This window comes from Aquila chrysaetos, chromosome 12 (assembly GCF_900496995.4).
Source record: "Aquila chrysaetos chrysaetos chromosome 12, bAquChr1.4, whole genome shotgun sequence".
Lineage (NCBI taxonomy): Eukaryota > Metazoa > Chordata > Aves > Accipitriformes > Accipitridae > Aquila > Aquila chrysaetos.
The window spans coordinates 4,647,929-4,665,459 of record NC_044015.1 but is presented as its reverse complement, the minus strand read 5'-3'; the positions used below and the strand labels follow the sequence as shown (position 1 = coordinate 4,665,459).

The 17,531-nt window shown below is 52.9% G+C and overlaps 3 protein-coding genes across 7 annotated transcripts in view; 1 reads left to right on the top strand and 2 right to left on the bottom strand.

The window, feature by feature from the left end:
• The window catches only part of LOC115349301 (junctional sarcoplasmic reticulum protein 1-like), a 33,735-nt gene extending 31,077 nt beyond the window's left edge, over positions 1–2,658 (bottom strand). Inside the window, exons 1-2 of one of the 4 annotated variants that reach the window (XM_030033390.2) lie at positions 2,535–2,658; positions 987–1,197 (exon numbers count right to left, since the gene is read on the bottom strand). The gene's annotated coding sequence lies outside the window, so the exon portion shown is untranslated. Of the gene's footprint in view, positions 1–986; positions 1,198–1,470; positions 1,610–2,534 lie in introns of those variants that run through there. The other 3 variants (XM_030033388.2, XM_041128116.1, XM_030033389.1) reach the window with 3 other exon arrangements.
• A 289-nt stretch (positions 2,659–2,947) lies between these two features.
• On the top strand, positions 2,948–7,248 carry OAZ1 (ornithine decarboxylase antizyme 1). The gene is given in 6 exon segments (XM_030033432.2): positions 2,948–3,150; positions 5,655–5,712; positions 5,714–5,800; positions 5,931–6,103; positions 6,612–6,697; positions 6,826–7,248. Coding segments are annotated over 6 exon segments (651 nt in total). The 5' UTR covers positions 2,948–3,034; the 3' UTR covers positions 6,957–7,248.
• Positions 7,249–10,015: 2,767 nt separating this feature from the next.
• PEAK3 (PEAK family member 3) lies at positions 10,016–17,431 on the bottom strand. 2 transcript variants are annotated; one of them, XM_030033346.2, is made up of 5 exons: positions 15,319–17,431; positions 14,014–14,642; positions 13,046–13,191; positions 12,122–12,774; positions 10,016–11,606 (listed from the first exon to the last, which is right to left on the bottom strand). In XM_030033346.2, exons 2-5 carry the CDS (start codon positions 14,118–14,120, stop codon positions 10,611–10,613), a joined length of 1,902 nt encoding a protein of 633 aa, XP_029889206.1. In that variant the 5' UTR covers positions 14,121–14,642; positions 15,319–17,431; the 3' UTR covers positions 10,016–10,610. The 2 variants fall into 2 exon arrangements, with proteins under 2 accessions (XP_029889206.1, XP_029889205.1); XM_030033345.2 differs by having other exon boundaries at positions 14,014–14,645; positions 15,335–17,431.
• Between the last annotated feature and the right edge of the window lie 100 nt (positions 17,432–17,531).

The window sequence follows — 17,531 nt, the reverse complement described above, 5'->3', positions numbered from 1 at the left end:
TGTGTGGAAAGCTACTGTGCCACAGCAGACTTGGAAGTAGGAATGGACGCCCACACATCGGCTGTGTGGGTTCACTGCCCAGTGTATTAGATAATACCAGGGACTGAGATGGGCTTGGACTACAGTACCAAACTAGGAATGCAGCTGGAGCAACAGAGACACTGACACACAGTTACTTCTGCCTACTCTGCTGCCATGGATAGGGTAATCATGGTAAACCAGTGGTAAAAAAAAGCTGGAGATGGCAACATCTCAAACTGCCTCAGCTGGTAATCCTGAAATCGTGAGTCAGAGGCTTCTCTGTAAAGATTTATGAATCACTGTCACTGCTAAACTGGAAGTCAAGCTATCTCAGCAAAACTGCAGCTGGAACTAATCCCACACAATATTTAACACACAAAACCAAAACAGGTTGATTGGGCTTTTTTGCAGACTACAGAGCACCACAGCGTAACCCAGGTCACTCAACTGTAAAATGGAATGATGGCCCGTTGAGATGACAGGTATCCACAGGGCAAAACTGTTTCCAGTGCCACAGTAAAGAGGAAAGCAGCTGCAAAGATGATGTCCCCTGACACAGTGCCATTATAAGGAATTACGGTTGAATTACTACATAAATAACAAATGCCGTTATTAGAAATAATGAAGCCTATCACAAAACACTAAGGCAGTCCATCCATCGACCAGTACGTTCATTCCCCATCAGGAAAACCGTTCTAAACCAACATACAAAACATTAATTGCTAAATCTTCTCTGACGTGCTTCATTTGGTCCGGATATTCCTGAATTGCAGCTATCCCATTGTTTCAAGTTGGTCTCTGGGTAATGCATTAAATGGCAGTCAGCTTCCCCTCCATAAATCAACAGCCAAATCTAGAGAGCGAGGTGAAAGCAAGCACTAATGTCTCGGTTATGTTGTGTTCTGGGAGCTAAGTGCAGATACCTGCAGCAGGAAAAGGATTTTTCTTTCATACCTCTTACTTACCATGACTCCCAGACTAGTCACTGGCTGCTGGCCAGGCTAGGCTTCTCATCTAAGCTGTAGGAGAACAGACAGTGTTTTCTTTTGGCAATGCACTTTGTTCCATCATAGTCAATCAGAGCAGTTTCAGGACACAGAAGGTGGGTGGGGATTTAGACACTTATCCTCGTGCAAAGTGGAACCAATCAATGGACTATCCATGTGCTCAGAGCTCCTGGATGGGAATATTTTAAAGCAAATAAAAATAAGCAAGATAGTAAGAAACCTAAAAAATAAAAAGTGCCCAAATGCAGCTATGGCACCTGAAGGCAATAAAATAGGCATGTCATAGCCCGAGTTCAATGAAGAAAAGAGAAATGCAGCCACCTACAATTTTTTCTTAAAAACCCATGATTTTGAAAATCATTACAATGTGTCTTTAGTAGTTTTCCTTGGCTCTATAAACACCTTTTCCCACCTAATTTACAAGGCATACCTGACTGCAAACTTGACTCAGCATCATTTAAACCATTATTTTGAGCCTTCTTTCCACATAGGATGGGATCCACTGTTTAGGATGTGCCCTGACTTCTGTGATGTGTTTCTGACTTGGTTTTCAGGCTGAAATGTTCAGAAATGGCTGAGTCAAAGATCTCCTGTCATGGAAATTATAACCTATTTACCTTTTGTACACATTTGCTGCTTTTAAGATGAATTTTGAAGATTGACCCCCACCCCCAACGGGATGAATCTGCGTTTTCATCAATATCGTCCAAAAGAGAAGTGGGGTGTCTGATTTTCAAATTTGCATCCTTTCCTCCAGACTTTATTTTTGCCGTGGGGCTGCAGAAAGACCCAACCGTGTCCCCAAGCCTCGGCTTTCCAAAATCCTTGCGGGAGATGAAAAGCAGAGCGCTACGCCTTACGGGCTGCTTGTTTTGGGGGTGGGGATGCAGACCAACTTCTGCTATGTAAATAACCAGGATTTATTCACTTCCTCATGAAGGTGCAGCACAAAGCCTTTTTCCGTTTAAAAGATTACCACTAACCATTGCCCATACGACCGAAGGTATAAATTACTGCACTGGCCAGCACAACACACGGGCCAGAGGGAAACTGGGAGACGTTGCAATTGGAGCACGGCCACAGCCCAGAACACGCACCCCAAAAGCGGGTCACAACTTCAGCCCGTCCTTTTAGGGACCCCCTCCAGTACTTGGGGAATTTTCTTCTTATTTCTTTAATTCAAGTTTCTCTCAGCATCGAGCCGACAAACGCTTATGCACGGCAGATCGGAGGAGGACGATGCCCTCCGGGCCCACTGCTCCCCACAGAAGACCCCGCTGCCGCCCCTCTGCTGCCTCCACCAGCGAGCGGGCAGCCCCGGGGCTGTAAAGCCCGGCCGTACGGAGACCCCGACCCTCCTTCCCCAGCCGCGGCCCGGGCACCCCTCGCCGCCCCTCACGCCCACCGGCTCGGCGCGGACAGACGCTCCCCGCCGCCGCCCCGCTCCTCCCCCCGCCGGCGCATGCGCCAGGCCGGGGCTGGCCCCTCCCCTCCCCCGCAGTTTACCTCAGCCAGTCGCGGCGGTGGGGGGGGGGGGGCGGACGCGGGACTCGAACCGGCTGCTCTGAGGGGAGTGAGGGCTGCGGCGTCGCGCTGAAGCCTCCCGGCCGAACCCAGCCAGACTCCGCCCACCCCCGGCGGGCGTAGCCAATCAGAGACCGCTATTCCCCCTCCCTTCTCCGGCCAGGCGCCCTTCTAGCCAATGCTGAACCCCCCCTCGCGCTGCCAGCCAATAGGAAAAGAGCTTGCTGTTCCGCCCCCCGCTCTCCCTTCAGCCAATGGAAAGCGAGACTTTGTAAGGGACAATCGGGCCGTTCACCGGACGGGAGCCCTTTCCCGGTCGGGGGCGTGGCCCGCTCCGTGGGGCGTTGCCGCGGCGGGAGGCGTGGCCTGGGAAGGATATATAAGGACCCGCTGCGGCCGCGCTGCCATTTTGTGTAGCAGCGCCTGGAGAGCGGTCGGCGGGAGGCGGCGGAGGGTTTCGGGGTTCGGACCAGAGCGGCCGGATGGTGAAATCCTCCCTGCAGCGGATACTCAACAGTCACTGCTTCGCTAGAGAGAAAGAGGGGAATAAAAGCACCATCATGCCCGCTGTGCTGAGCCTCAGTACCGGACAGAGCAGGTGAGGGGCCAGGGCCTCCCTCAGCCTTCGCACCGCTGGGCGCTCGCCGCCTCCTCCCTTCCCCTCAGGGCCCGCCCTGATCCTCCTCGTCCTTCGAGCGCCGGTCGCCTCCCCCGTGACCGGGGGGGAGGGGAGGGGTGCTCCGTGGCGGGTGGGGGAGGGGCGGCCCGCGCCGCCGCCTCAGCGCTGCGGCCTGGCCTCCTCCCCCGCAGAAAAAAAGGGGGGAGGGAAAGGGAGGAAAAAAAAAAAAAGAAAAAAAAGGGTTGTTTGGTTTTTTTTAAACGCCCAAGGCGGCGCCTGCCCGCTGTAGCGCCGGTTGCACCGCCCCCCCCCCCCCCCGCCCCTTCCACTCCCTCCACCCCCCCCCCCGGTCCGGTGTGACTCGCCGCCGTGCCGGGTAACACGTCCCCCCCTCCCCGGGTGGGGTGTGTGGGGAGGCTGCCCGCGGCCGCCACCCCCCTGAGTCGCCTCACACACCCAGCCGGCTGCCTCCCGCCATGTGCCACGTTAGCTGCCGTCTGCCTGCAGGGAGAGCTCCCACCGCATCTCTGGAGTTGTCATAACGGTGGGAGGAAGCCGAGAAGAGCGCACACCGGCCCCTGATGGGAGGCGGCTGCTCCGCCAGCCGCTGCCGAGACAGTGAACGGGATGAAAGGTGCCTGGAGACAAAAGCCGGGCTGGAGGAAGGGCCTGGAGGTGCCTTCTTCCTACCGGGGGAAAAAAAAAAAACAAAACCCCAAACCAACAATTAGGCAAAGATACCAAAGGATTGAAAGCTGTTATCCCCTTATGTAATCGTAGATATTCTTGAAAACTAATCGAGCGTGCTCAGCTTAAAGTAGAACATAAGAGTGTTAGGAGAGCTGTTACTTTAAAACTCAACCAAAAGATTAAACAATCCCGACAGATGCTGGGAAGAAAATCGGGGTGACTGGTGTAGAGTGATGGACGCTTAGGACATCGGTCTGCCTTGTACGAAGGAAGCCATGATTAGACTTCGTATGTGGAATATGAAGAGGGTTTTAGAATTGTTTTAGAAAGCCATTTTTATACTTGTCTGCTGTTTAAAGATTATTTTTTTCCAAGAGGAGTAAGTGCACACAAACATCGCTCTAAAATACATTCTCAATTGCAAAGGGTAGGCAACCTTCATTATGCACTGCCTTTCATAGGGTGAAAGGTGAAATTTTATAAAGGATTGCCGATGCACCCTTCTGAACAGGGTGCTTAAAGGCTTATTTGTAAGGGTAATCAGGAATGCATAGTTCTACAATCGTTGTGAGATAAAATAAGTACCTAATGCTAGTGCTAAAGAAAGGTGTGTCTCTTTCAGAGACCCTAAAATAATGGATTGAACGCTCATTTAATTGAGAGCATGCCAATTTTAATTTTTTTAATAAAACTTTGCAGTTGCTGTGCATTCCAGCATATAATATTTGACCTATATGGCTGTTCAGTGCCTTTCTAATATGGATTATTCATCACAAGTTTCAAGCTCATTAAAAAAATGAAACTCGTATGAACTGTGCAAAATGGTGGATTATTTTGTACATGTTTATTCTGATTTGCAAATGGCTGCTGGCACTCACAGACAGGACGATTGTGAAAATTTCCCCAAGGGCCTCGATTGCTGCATCTGCTGAGATGACGCAACTCAAGAGTGAGCCTGCAGGGTGAAGGATGGTGCAGAGGGAGGGGCCAGTCAGCACAGCATTTGCTCTTAGTACAGTAGAAGGCTTATTTGGGTTAAGCAGGCTTACATGGATGCGGTGAAACTTAGCATGCATACAAGAAATATGTTTCATATCTTAAGAGGAAAACATTCTCAACATTAAGAACTGAACTTAGCCGAGCAGTGTAAAATTGCTCTGAAGAATTCAGTAGAAAGCCTTGTAGGTTTTTAAATATTCAGGTGTGGTCTCGGAGTTAAAACTGGCAAATTTGCTTCTGAGCATGGTGAAAGGATTTGAGGTAGTGACATCTGTGAGACTATTTCATGTAATTTTCTGACCTCGAGCCAAGAGTGCTGATGCAAAGGTCTGAGGTAATTAGGGCCATATATCACAAGGAAAATGATCCCTAGCATGCTGGGCTCGTGCTAACTTAAGAGAACAAGGTGGGGGAGAAAATGGAATCTTGAATATTGATAGCAGAACGGTTCTTCTGTTGAGATCAGGTCAAGCATAACTGCTGCCTTGATACAGAAATACACCTTGCTCACTTCAGCTAAGAGTATTTTCATTTCCAAGTTAGTCTTTTCCTCAAAATACTGCATTAGTAGCTTTCTGACCCTTACGGATCTGGGTGCAAGGCAGTGTTCCCTTCCCTGGTCTGGAGGTTCCTTTGTCTTGCCACTTGCTTAGGCTGCAGTGGGAGGAGTTCCTTTGGTCTAGGTTTTGGGGTTTTGTTTAAATCTTGCCATCTGATCACTGTTTAAAACCTAGAGTTCACAGGGCCTTGTCTAACACTGCCTGTTTGCCTCTCTAACTATGATCCTTTTCTAGTTCCAGGGTTCCCTTCAATTGCTGTAGTAACCTGGGTCCGGGGCCTCGGTGGTGCTCCTGATGTCCCTCACCCACCCCTGAAGATCCCAGGTGGGCGAGGGAATAGTCAGAGGGATCACAATCTTTCAGCTAATTTATTTTATTCGGTGAGTATGAATAATAATAAACAGCTTGCGATGGTGAGCTTGAATGCATTTCTTGCCTCAAGCCTATTAATGGGAGTTATCCCTTCCCCAGAATGAATTGGAAATAACTTTGCATGTATTACCACTACAGGATAATCGGCTGAATGTAACAGAAGAACTAACATCTAATAACAGGACAAGAATTCTGAATGTCCAGTCAAGGCTTACAGATGCCAAACACATTAGTTGGAGAGCAGTGCTGAACAACAACAACCTCTATATAGAAATTCCCAGTGGTGCTCTGCCTGAAGGGAGCAAAGACAGGTGGGTAGAATAAAATGCAGCTGCAGTTCAACTTGCCTCTGTCTTGAAGGCCTGTCAGTAGGGTGGAGTAACACTTGACTGTTGTTGATGTTTGCTTTCATTGTTCTGAAAGCTGAAGTCTAATTTTGGTGCTTGATGCTGTCTTGTAAGAGGCTGCAAGTAAGTGATCCTGGTTTGAGGGATGCTTCTACCTGTTTTGTGATTTCAGGCTGTGTTCTCAGGTACCAGGTGGCTACTTTTATCCACTGAAAACACCAGCCTGGTTCTGAGTCTGTCACTGCAGTTCTCCCTTCAGCTGCAACAGAAAAAGCATGTTTTCTGTGGTAGCTGAAGATTTCTGCCCTCAAGTTAAACCTAGGGCTCAGGGATCTCCTGTTGGTGTGAGTCTCCAACCACTAGCCTCTTGTGCCTATGAGTTCACATGCAGATTGGCTCACAGGGCCTTGCTAACTATCTCTGAAGGCAGTGCTTGCTCATGTGCATTAAACGCCTTGTATTTGTCTTGCAGTTTTGCAGTTCTTCTAGAGTTTGCTGAAGAACAGCTTCGAGTTGATCATGTGTTCATTTGTTTCCACAAGAACAGAGATGATAGAGGTAGGTGTTAACTCATAGTACTGTCTCTAGAGATGTGAATGCAGTATTTGAAGTTGGTTTTGGTGGATGCTTTAACTGTTGTACAGTATCAAATGGATGAAACTTGTTTTCTGCTTTCTTTTTTCTAGCTGCATTGCTCCGTACTTTCAGCTTTTTGGGCTTTGAGATTGTGAGACCAGGGCATCCCCTTGTCCCCAAGAGACCAGATGCTTGCTTCATGGCCTACACGTTTGAGAGAGACTCATCAGAAGAAGAATAGATTGCAATGTTTGCCTCTTAGAGCTTTCTTGTTGTCTATAAAGATGATTCTGTAGAAATTTTGTCAACATCTATTACAGTATATATAACTCTGTATGAAACGTTGTGACCAACTGCTCTGGTGGTGAGATGTTGAAAATTTCAGACTCCACATCTTTTTCTGGATTTGTGCGCATGTTGTGGTTGTGCAAATAAATGCTCCCTCCAAATTAGCAGTATATTTCTTGAAGTTTAATATTGTGTTTGTGATACTGAAGTATTTGCTTTAATTCTAAATAAAAATTTATATTTTACTTTTTATTGCTGGTTTAAGCTGTTTAAGACTTGCACTCTGAAGAGATGGCTCTGGAACTGCCCCAACCATTAAAGTTGCAGGTACGGAAAGGTGTTGGTCATTCTTTGCTTGGCTGGAACTCATGGCTATGATCTACCAGGACTTGAAATAATCTAGCAATCCTGTAAAAGCCTGTTTTTAGTGAAAGAATGAGCAAGTTGTCCATTTCCACTGGTAATTAGGATCACTGCATCCCTGCTCGATCAATGTTTCATTAAGACAGTTCGGGGTGTGTGTTAGTTGGGAAGTCAGAAGTGAAATGCTGAGAAGCACAGCTCATGGTTGGCTTGAGCTTCAAGTGTCTTTGAGTATCAAATATGCAACTTTGATACTTGAAGTCTCAATGTTACCAGTAACAGTGGAGTGTTAATGCTAGTGTGTGTTAAGCATGTGGGATGGCTTGATGAGTACCTTGGCTGTGATCTAGGAAGGCTTGTGGTGCTTCTATAGCTAAATACTGTCATTGAGGCTGGGGAGACAAATCGTGGTTGAAGTGTAAGGAGAAGGGGCCATTGTGAAGCAGTGCCTGTTGCTGGGGTCCACAGACATCTGTTAGTCTTTAGGATACTGAACAAAAGGCAAAATGGCTGCTTGTGTAGCGCTAGAATTAACAAAACTTGAGCTGAACTTACCAGAGATAAGTCTCCGAAGGGCTGTACTTTAAAGCATTATATTTCTTTTTTCTTTCAGTACTGAACACTTGCAGCTTTGGAGGCTTGTTTGGCCCTGTTTGAGCTGATTATGTTTTCCTCTATAAAACCTTGTAGCAGTAAATCCCTGGGATGGGCTATTTTACCAGGTTGTTATGGTGTGAGTTGGTGTAAATAGAAGCACGTGATCTTCATGAGTGTGTGCCCTGCCGGGGCCTGACATCCCCACCGAGCTTGGCTTTAGGATCTCTGTACATTGTGAAATGTGTAAGTGAGGGGGCCTAAGGTTTGCCCCACAGGTCAACCCTAGGCTGGTGTTCTGGGCTAAGCAGTACTGGAATTGCATAGAATACACCAAAATGTAATCCCTGAAACTCCCTTCTCAGAGATGCAGCAGGGAGCAGATCCCGAGGTGGGATCTGCAGCAGAAAGTAACCCATGGGGCTGTAGCACAGCCGTCACCTCTGCTTCTGGCTACGCTGCAGTCCAGTGAATGCAAGAGGTCTCCTTCCCGCAGGTCTCTTGCCAATTTTTTTGTGGCCATACAATTGTGCTCTTCCTGTGGGTTTTTTTTGAAAGCTGTGAACTTGCTGTTCTTGGTGGGTCAAAGGCCAGCAAAGAGGAGGTATGACCGGGGAGAGGGTGTTCCTCCTTTACTCAACAGGCTGGCAGAGGTCTGACGTTCATAAGCTGGTTCTCTAGAGAAATTCTTGTTTTTCTCTGTGATGCTGTGCCTGTGCTGCAGCCTGCTTTCCGCAGGGACGTGTGAGAATGGAGAGGTACGTGGTCCTGCCTCGAAGATTGCGGTCCCTGGTAGATGTCTTGCTGACCTTGGGTGCTCCAAGCTGCTCCTGGCAGAAGGAGAGGGGGGGCACCCAAGGTGGAAACCAGAAACAGGGGTGCAGGGGATGCTCGGAGGTGCTGGCCTGGGGTGGGCCTGTAGGTGCCGGCAGAAGCAGGTTTTGTCTTTGTTTTTCCAGGATCAGATGCCCAAGGTGGTTTTGGGCGAGCTGCTGCCGAGCCACGGGCTTTACTGCCATCTTGTAGTCACGCAAGATACTACAGGAGAGGTGGTGGGGACAGCATGGCTGGGGCTCACCCAGGACAACCCCTCCTGCATGTTTTTGGCCCAAAAGCCCATACTGAAATTCGAACAACATTTCTGTGGACCGTCCGTGCTTGGGCGGTGTCAGGGTTTGTGCGGCCGGAGGGCTCGTTTTTTGTCCCCCCTTGCTCGTCCAGCTTCGGTGGGGAGGCTGCGCTGCCGGGTTTGGGTGCTGCTCTGGGAGGGAATGGTCCCCCACTGTGCATGGAGCCTGGCCGTGGTCTCGACTGGGTCTTTGGCCCCGCTGCAGCCCCGGTGATGAGGCTGCTGCCTGCCCACGCTCTGTGGGCAGGGCAGGGGGCAGAAACCCACCGACCAGGCGAGCTGGGAGCATGCTGCTCTGTGGTTTCATCTTGGGTGGGGAGGTGTGTGTGTGTCACAGCTCTGATGATTTACTAGGTTTTGTTCTGGTTTTTTTTTTTTTGAGCTCAGGGGCTCCTAGGAGGAATCCTCCCTGATCCAGCCATGCCATGGACTCTGGTGACTGCCTGGTGTGCCGCTGCACACATCCATGTAGCAGCCGTGGCTGCGGGGAAGGCCGGGACGGTCCGTCCTGCTGTGTGCACAGTGCATGGAGGCTGCTCTTCCTGCTGGCGGGTGATAGCTGCGAGCGGATTAATAATTACTTAATAATAATTTAAATGACCTGAGCGGGGCCTTGCATGGCGCTTCACTCTGATGGTCTCTTGGCATCCGCATGGGTTTCGGGACCAGGGCGCAGATCCCGTGTGGTGCTGCGTGTTTCATACCAAGCGGCAGATGCAACGGCCCTGCCTTGGTGCAGCCAGAGACCGACCCTGCAGCTTCGTCCCTGGGTGTAGCAGCCGTAAACTGACCCGAGCTATTTACTAGACGCCATCGAGGCTGTTCTGGCTAATCACCACCGGGCAGTGAAGTTTGGCTTTGTGTTTCTCTCTAGATACATCACTGGGGTGTGTAATGCTGTCAAAGAAGCACATAAAGGACCAGTATTTAAGAGGCTCAGCTCTGGATTTTATTGAAGCTGTGTGGCTGCTGTATTTCCCCCTTTAAAATGTCATTTATACTTGTGACTATGCCACAAATTGTTTCTAAAAAGAGCAGGCTGTATGAGGTATTGTATTTCTCCTTTGCTAATGGTGCATTAAGGTGAGCTATAATGTGTGGCTTTGCATTGTTACTTAAAACAGTGAAAACTTCATGGCCGCAGGAGGGGTCTGAGGGGGTTTTGTGCAAAGTCTAAGCCCCACAAACGTTATTCAGGATAATCCGCCACTAAATTGGCACTTGATCCTGTGGCTTCCATCCAGCCGTCTTTCCTGAGATGCTCCGATAAACTAGATTCACAGTATCAAACAAAAATCGGTCGAGGGTGTAAAAACACATCCTGCATTGTGGGAGCCACGGGTGGGAGTTTGGTCCCAGCTTCATCATTCATGTGCTGTAGGGGAAGCGGGTTTGGGTTCACAAACAGTGTTTTCCCAGCCAGGACCCTTGGGTTCCTTGTGAGCTGGTGGATTTGGCCAGGTCCTCATGGGCTCTTGGCTTCGAGGAGACCTTTTGGGTGGGCTGAACTTCAGCTTGCCTTTAGGGAGCGTAGAGAGCCTGGGTGACTTGGTAGAGCGTGTGTTCGGTGACCTCCTTGAAGTACTGGCAGCACAGCCACTCCTCAAGGCCGGGGCTCCCCACTGCCCCAGCCGAATTCTCCGCAAACTTCAGGAGCAGCAGAGCCCTCTTCACCTCCACCCAGGTCCGGAGCAGGGCGAGGGTTTTCTTGCTCCTGGCAAAGAGCTCCTGGCGAGGCCCCCAGAGCAGGACCTGCAGGATGCTCCTTGCCTGCTCGATGCAGACCCTCTTGCAGGGATCTCTGTGGAGAAGCAGCATGGCCAGATGCTTGAGTCCCGTGGAATAGATGGACCGGGAAGGGATTTCAGGAAGTCTATTGCTTCTGAACCCCAAGGCGTTCTCCAGAGAGATGTCCACATGCAAGATTTGATAGATCAGCATGCCTACATTCAGCTCATCTGCCACTGGGGAAGGTGGTACAGCAAGCCCCTTGGTCCAGTCCTGCTCCTGGCTGGTAGAACAAGTTCTTCGCTTGTCTTTAACCTTGAAGAAGCTGCTGATGAGCAGCCTTGGAAGGGACAGCCCCAGGGATGCCTCCTTGCCTTGCTGGCTCCGGGGAGGACGCGGGCACTGCACCAGCAGCAGATTCTCGGGGCAGAGGTCCCCCTGCCCCACATTCTGCACCCGGAGATGCTCCAGCCCCATGCATACCTGCAAGAGGAGGAGGCAAGCCAGGCGTTCATAGTGCCCAGGGCTGGTCCTGTGCAAACCGTGGGATCCCTTCACAAAGCCCGCCAGGGTCTGGTAGGGAACCTCAGGAGAAATGAGGACCTGCAGGACAGGGCGGGTGGCAAGATGGGCTGGGTCCTCTCTGGAAGGTGATTTTTCCCCAGGGCTTCCCGGGAGCACCAGCTCCTGAGGGAGGCGGTCAGTGAAGCGGCCGATCAGGTGCTGGATGCTGCAGTGTGCCCCAAGGGAGCTCTGCACCCCCAGGCTGGTGCAGCACGGCTTGGGAACCTGCAAGGAGAGACAGGGCATGGCCAGCTGCGCCAGGACGGAGCCACGGGGTGCCTCGTCCTGGGCCGGGCCACCAGCCCTGGTCTGACCCACGCACGGTGCTGGGCTTCCCCCCTGCACCCTCCGAACCTGCCAGAATGGCTTTGAGGGAGAAATGGGAAAGGAGACGGGGGGGGGGGTGTAATCCCCAGGTGAGCCGCAAAGCTGCTTTGATGGGTCTCATCCTGCACTGCCTGAGGAGCCAGCTCTGCTCCAGCCTCTACTTTGCATCTGCTGGCCCCTCAAGACCACTTGCCAGGGCAACTCTCCCCGTGGGAGCTGTTGCCAGCAGCACAGTCTCATTTAGCAAATGCAGAAGTAGGTGCAAAAAGGGGAAGCGCCTGCGTGACGGGGGGGTCAGTGGAAAAGTCAGCGCTCCCAGTTCATGCTTGCCTGTAGCACCGCAGCCCCCCCATGCTGCAGGAGGCCAGCTCCCTCTGCACCACCCTGGGCATTTTCCCCAATTTCCTTCTTACCTTGGCTGCAACCACCAGCTGGGTTTGCTCAAAAGCAAAGCCCACTCGGAAATACCAGGCGTCCCTGCTTTCGCAGCATGGCTCCCGGTCCAGGATGCTGAGCGCTGCCCAGCTCTTCCCTGCCAGCTCTGCCTCCAGCAGCTGCTGCTGCTCCTCCGGCCCTACGAGCTCCTCCTGGATTCGAGCCGAAAGCCGGGCCAGGGCGGCTGCCTGGCACCCCAACACCACCCCGCACACCCCGGCCGGGCTCTCCAGGAGCTGCCCCAGCTCTCTGTCCGCCGTCCCGAACGTCAGCTCTGCCAGGCTGGGCAATGGGACTTTTTGCAGGTTGCTCCAGGCCACCGATTCCCCCAGGCTTTGAGACTTGGTCAGGGGCTTTTTGGGGCCCCAGGAGGGTCTGTCCCATGGCGGGATGGAGCTGGGAGCCCCCTCCTCGTGTGGTGGGATGCTGTAGAGGATGCTGCTGGCCCATGACGTGGGGTTGTTGCCCCGATGGTGCTGGGATGGCCCCTGCTCCGGGAGGGACTCCGCTCGCTGGAGCTGTTTTTTCGGCAATGGGGGAGGCAGGGGGTCTCGGTTGGGCTGAGAGGGGGGTCTCCCGGCTCCTTCCCCTCGGCTAGCCTTGCAGGGGACGAGGTGGGCTCGCAGCTCTCCTGGGGAGGGAGGAAGAGACACAGCAGGGCTGAGACTTCCCTGGGAGGGGGATGTGTGGGGAAAGAAAGTGGGAGATGGCCTGGGACGGGAGTACAAGCACGTTGTTATTTGCCCCACTGCATATTTCCAGCCCCAAAGTGATGCCCAGCACCAGAGGGGTGATGGACGGGTATCGCGGGAGGAAGACGGGGACAGCGGCGAGGTTCGTCCCCACCGTCTGAGCCGTCACCTCGGCGGGCAGGAGGACAGCGGGGTCGGGGCTTCACTCACCCACGTTGCTGTAGATGAGGGCTGAGTCGGGGGGCCGAGGCGGGCAGCCCCCCGGCGTGTTCGGCATGGGGGCAGGCAGTCCAGGGGCACCCAGGTCCAGGCTGCAGCTGCGGGTGCGCAGGCTGCCCCGTGCCTGCATGAAAGCCCTGCATGGAGCCAGCAGTCAGTGCTTGCCCCCCCCCCCCCCGGGGGTGGGGGGGGGGGTGTCTGGCTCCTTTCGGGGCCGGCTCAGGGGAAGAATAAGGAGAAAGGGGAAGCGGTGGCTTGGGGAGCCCTGGCTGCATGGTTTTGGGGCAAAAGAGAGGGAGTTTGGTGGTTCAGTGACTCCAGCTCCTGCACTGGTGGGGGGGGGGGTCCTGGGGGGTGCTCCCGCTCCCAAGGAGTGGGGGGGGGGGGGGCCTCGGGGGGCTTCACGCGCGCTGGTTCGCACCCGCACGGGTGCAGAGGTGGGGAATGCACGCAGGGGTTCGCGTCCGCCCTGCGGTCCCTGTCGGGAGGACGCGATGGCGGGAGACGTGTGGGGTAAGAGCAGCAAAAGCCTTTGACACCCCCCAGCCCACGTCTGGGGGGGGGGGGGGGGGGGCAGGACAGGGTGGTCTGTGCGCGAGGAGGGAAAAGCGAAGAGCCCGTAAGGAGGAGCGCAGTGGGAAGAAGCCGTCCGCAGCCCCGGCTGGCGTTTCGCTTCCCCATCCCGGCCAGGCTCAGTGCAAACCTGCAGCTCTGCCCCTGCTGCAGCAAGCGGTACCGAAACCACAGCGGCTTATTTAAAAACTCTGGTTTCTGCTGGGGATGTCACTCGCTGTGCAGCTTCAGTCTTTGCCCCAGCTTGGCCCCCATTCCTCCCCTGCCCCAGGAACCGGGGATTATTGCCCTGCCTCTTGCCAAAGCAAGCGTGGGGCTGAAGCAGCCCTGCCGAGGTGCTACTGGGAAGCTCCTTTTTGGGCCCCATTTGCAGAGCAGTTTGTTACCTCTGAGTTTTCCCTGGCAGCGGTGGGGGCCTGAGGGGCTCCAACTCCATCTCCCGGCTCGGCAGCGGCTCCCGCTCCCCGTCCCAGGCTCCCCCGGCGCTGGCCATGGCACCGCCGGGAATCGGCCTTGCACAACTCACTGCAACCCCGCTCGCAGGAGGATGTTCTTTCAAAACCTAATTTCTCGCAAGTCTAAAGGAAGCCGGAGGCTTGGCTTCGCTCCCTGGCAGCCCCCGGTGCTGCTCCGGGGCCACGGGCTGCCCACGGAGGCTCTTGTTGCAGCTGCAGTAATTGCATCGCTTTTGGTGCAACCTGTCGCAATGGGTTTGCTTCCCCTGAGCTGCTCGTGGAGGCTTTGCACTCCTCCTCCCGAGCTGCTTTCTGGATGGCAGCTGTATTGAAAGGGGGGATTTCCACAGTAAACCCCGCTGCAAATTAGGTAATTAATTCCCTGCTTTCCAGGTTACTCTAGATGGATTGGCAAGGTGGAATTTTTTTGTTTTCTTCAATGTTTTTTTGCTGGGATTTCCTGCAGCCGTTGCACAAGAGGAGCCCAGTGATTAGGAAACACTTTTTTTTCCTCCCAGAGCTTAACAAGCACTGATAGAGCATGAAGCAACACAACTCAGCTGCTGGGAAAAAAAAAAAAAAAAAAAAAAAAAAATCCCCCCATCGGTGTCTGTTCCCTCTAGGATAAAGTTGCTTTTTAACACTCTAAACCCCCAAATATTTTAATATCTCCTCCCTTCTATTCAGTCTTTGAACTAATTAGTAAATAACTCGCAGCACTCATTAGCAATTGGTCTGGGTGGGTGAGCGCCTCTGCCGAGGGCTGTGGGAAGCCACCTTCAGGGATTTCTCCCGGGAGCACTGAGGCTGGGGCTGAACAGGCTTTGAGGGACATGGATTTGCATGAAGTGGAAACATCCACTGTATTTTTCACCATTTGCGCTGGACTGTGCAACCCCGGAGGCGGCACGGGCACCCGTGGGACCGGACACCTCTCCAGGGCTTTGGGCGGCCGGTTTGGGGCTCGGTGGGTGCTCATGAGCCTGAAGCCACCCGCTGCGAGGAGACCACCCTCCTCGGCGGTTTCCTCGCCGTGTATTTTGCAATCCGTATTTCCTAGCCAACACCAAGCAAACCAGTAGGTTTGTGTCTGTTGGCCCGCGGCGTTTGCCGAGGGCTGTTTCTGCGGTGCCGAGGCCATATGCTAGAGCTGATAAAAATACATGTTGGGTTTGAGTCATGGTTGAATCCGGCACTAGCTTGGGGAGGATGTGCAAGACTTTGGGAGATGATAACCTGCATCGGTACCCACACGGTCCTTCCCACGCTGCTGCCTGCTTTGCCGCTGGAGCTGCTCATCCCTGCGCCCCAGCCAGCCTGCAGCCCATCTCTGCCCAGCAGTGAGTTTTGGCTTTGTGCTGCTCCCTCAACACATCATCTAGGGCTATAATGCTGTAAAAATAAAGAATATAAATGGAGCATTTAGGATTCAGCAGGATCCTGGGCTTATTGATGGTGTTCAGCAACGGGGTCAGTGTATGTATGATGTCCCTCACCCCAGTAAGTCATTTATGTTAATGACTGTACTACAAACTGTTTTAAGCAACAGTAAATCTATTATTAGAAGCATCAATATTTTTCCCTAATGAGTAATGTTAACTTCAAGCTACACCAGAGACCATCAGGAATAAAAGTACAGAATTAATGCAATGAATGTGGCCCTACCAAACTAGAGAGAGGTGGCACGAGCCCGGAGGAGCCCCACAGCGGGGTAGGCAGGAATTGCCTTTTGCAGAAATATTAGCTGCAAATTTCCTGATGCCTCCTATTATAATAAAGGAGACAATGCCACATTTAAAAGCAACTCAAGCCCTTAAAAAGGACTGTGATTTTATATCGCTAAGCCCTGCAGGACTAGTAAGCAAATGCTCCTCCAAGCCACAAGTCACCCCTGAATCCATCGGTGGGTTCCTCTGCCTCTGCCAGGCTGATAAAGCAGCTGCAGGACACTGATGGCAATTGCAGTTTCTGGTCCGGGGTACCAAGCTCTTTGCCCCCCTCCCCGAGCTACGCAGGGGTGGGATTTGGGGAACCGATGCAGGGAAGTTTTACTTAGCTGAAATCTTTTTAATTTGTAAGGAAATTGGTTTCTCTTCCCAGTGGGAGATATGATCTTTAAAGGCACCTGCTGGAAAATTGCATTTTTCTAATTGGCTGTATTTTTTGGTGTGGTTTTTTTTTTTTTCTTTTCCCAACTTTATTCTCAATACATCACTGCTGTGGGGATGCACTGTGCCCGGCTCAGGGCAGGTCAGAGCGATACCTGGGGCACTGTCTGTGTGGGCACATGGGCTGGGCACAGCGGGCACCAAAACCACCTGAACCGGTTTCTCAGCAGCTTCGGTCCTGGCAACTCTCGTCCCCCAAAAGCTGCCGAAGGAGCGGGTGGGCTCAGCCCTGGCTCCCACGGGTGTCCCTGAGGCCGTGATGGACCCAGTCCCTTCGGCACAGGCACGAGCTGTAACCCCGACTCTTAACCTCCCGGCTGCTCTTGTGCCATGCAATAATTTTTCTCATGCAGGAAATGAGAGAAAAACCCCGATTTCCTCTTTTACTCTCCTGACAGCTCTTGCCCCGGCTGCGGGGGCTGCAGGAGGCCCAGGGTGCTGGCAGCACCCTGCTTATTTTGCAACCAGGGCCACCCTCCTTCGTGCCAGTGAGGCGGGTGCTGGGAGCCCCCCTGGTTCCCCGGGGAATTTTGGGGTGCAGAGGCTGGGAAGCGGCCCAGGGCCCTTTCCTCCAGCAGATGGAGGCATTGCTTTGCTTCTACCACCCCACAGGCTCCCAGTCCCCATCCCAGTCCCATGCTGGGAAAGCTGGGACTGGGGGTTGGCATGGGGGCAGGCCAGCAACTGAACCTGGAAGGAGGGAAATGGGGGGGTTTCAGGGAGGTGTAGCATCCCCTTTGCTGGGGACACAAGGACAGATGGTCCCCAGCCAGCTGGGGACACTGGGCTGGCCGAGCATCTCATGGGGATGGTGATGGCAGCTCGGCGAAGGGCAGGGATGGCCTTGCATGGGGCCAGGGTGTCCCCTGGGGCTGGCGGGACGGGAAAGGGGAGCGAGAGGGTCACTTCAGTCTTCCTTAGAAGATGGACAACCCCCCCCCCCACCCCGTGCCACTGGCTGCTGCCCCTTGACCCTACTGCAGTGCCCCTCCGTGCCTCAGTTTCCCCAACCACAGAGCTGCGGCACAGTGCCCAGTTTTATCAGAGGGGTTCGGCTGTGCATGTGTACGTGCCCGTGTGTGCACACTCTTGTGTCTATGTGAATCCTTTTAACACTCCCCCAATCCTGACTTCCCTGCAAGCAGGAGGTGAGGTGCTGGCTTTGCACCCTTCAGCTTAATTGCATCCTTATAAACACTCTATTAATAATTAATAATAGATTAATAGCAGTGGCAGTTTGTTAACACATGCGCATTAATCATTTATTAGTTATTAATATGG

Coding starts and splice junctions, on each gene's coding strand:
- PEAK3 (XM_030033346.2), bottom strand. CDS start 14,120: ATGGCCAGCGCCGGGGGAGCCTGGGACGGGGAGCGGGAGCCGCTGCCG. Junction 12,775..13,045: donor CCTCATCTACAGCAACGTGG/GTGAGTGAAGCC, acceptor CTCCCTCCCCAG/GAGAGCTGCGAGCCCACCTC. Junction 11,607..12,121: donor AGCTGGTGGTTGCAGCCAAG/GTAAGAAGGAAA, acceptor CTCTCCTTGCAG/GTTCCCAAGCCGTGCTGCAC.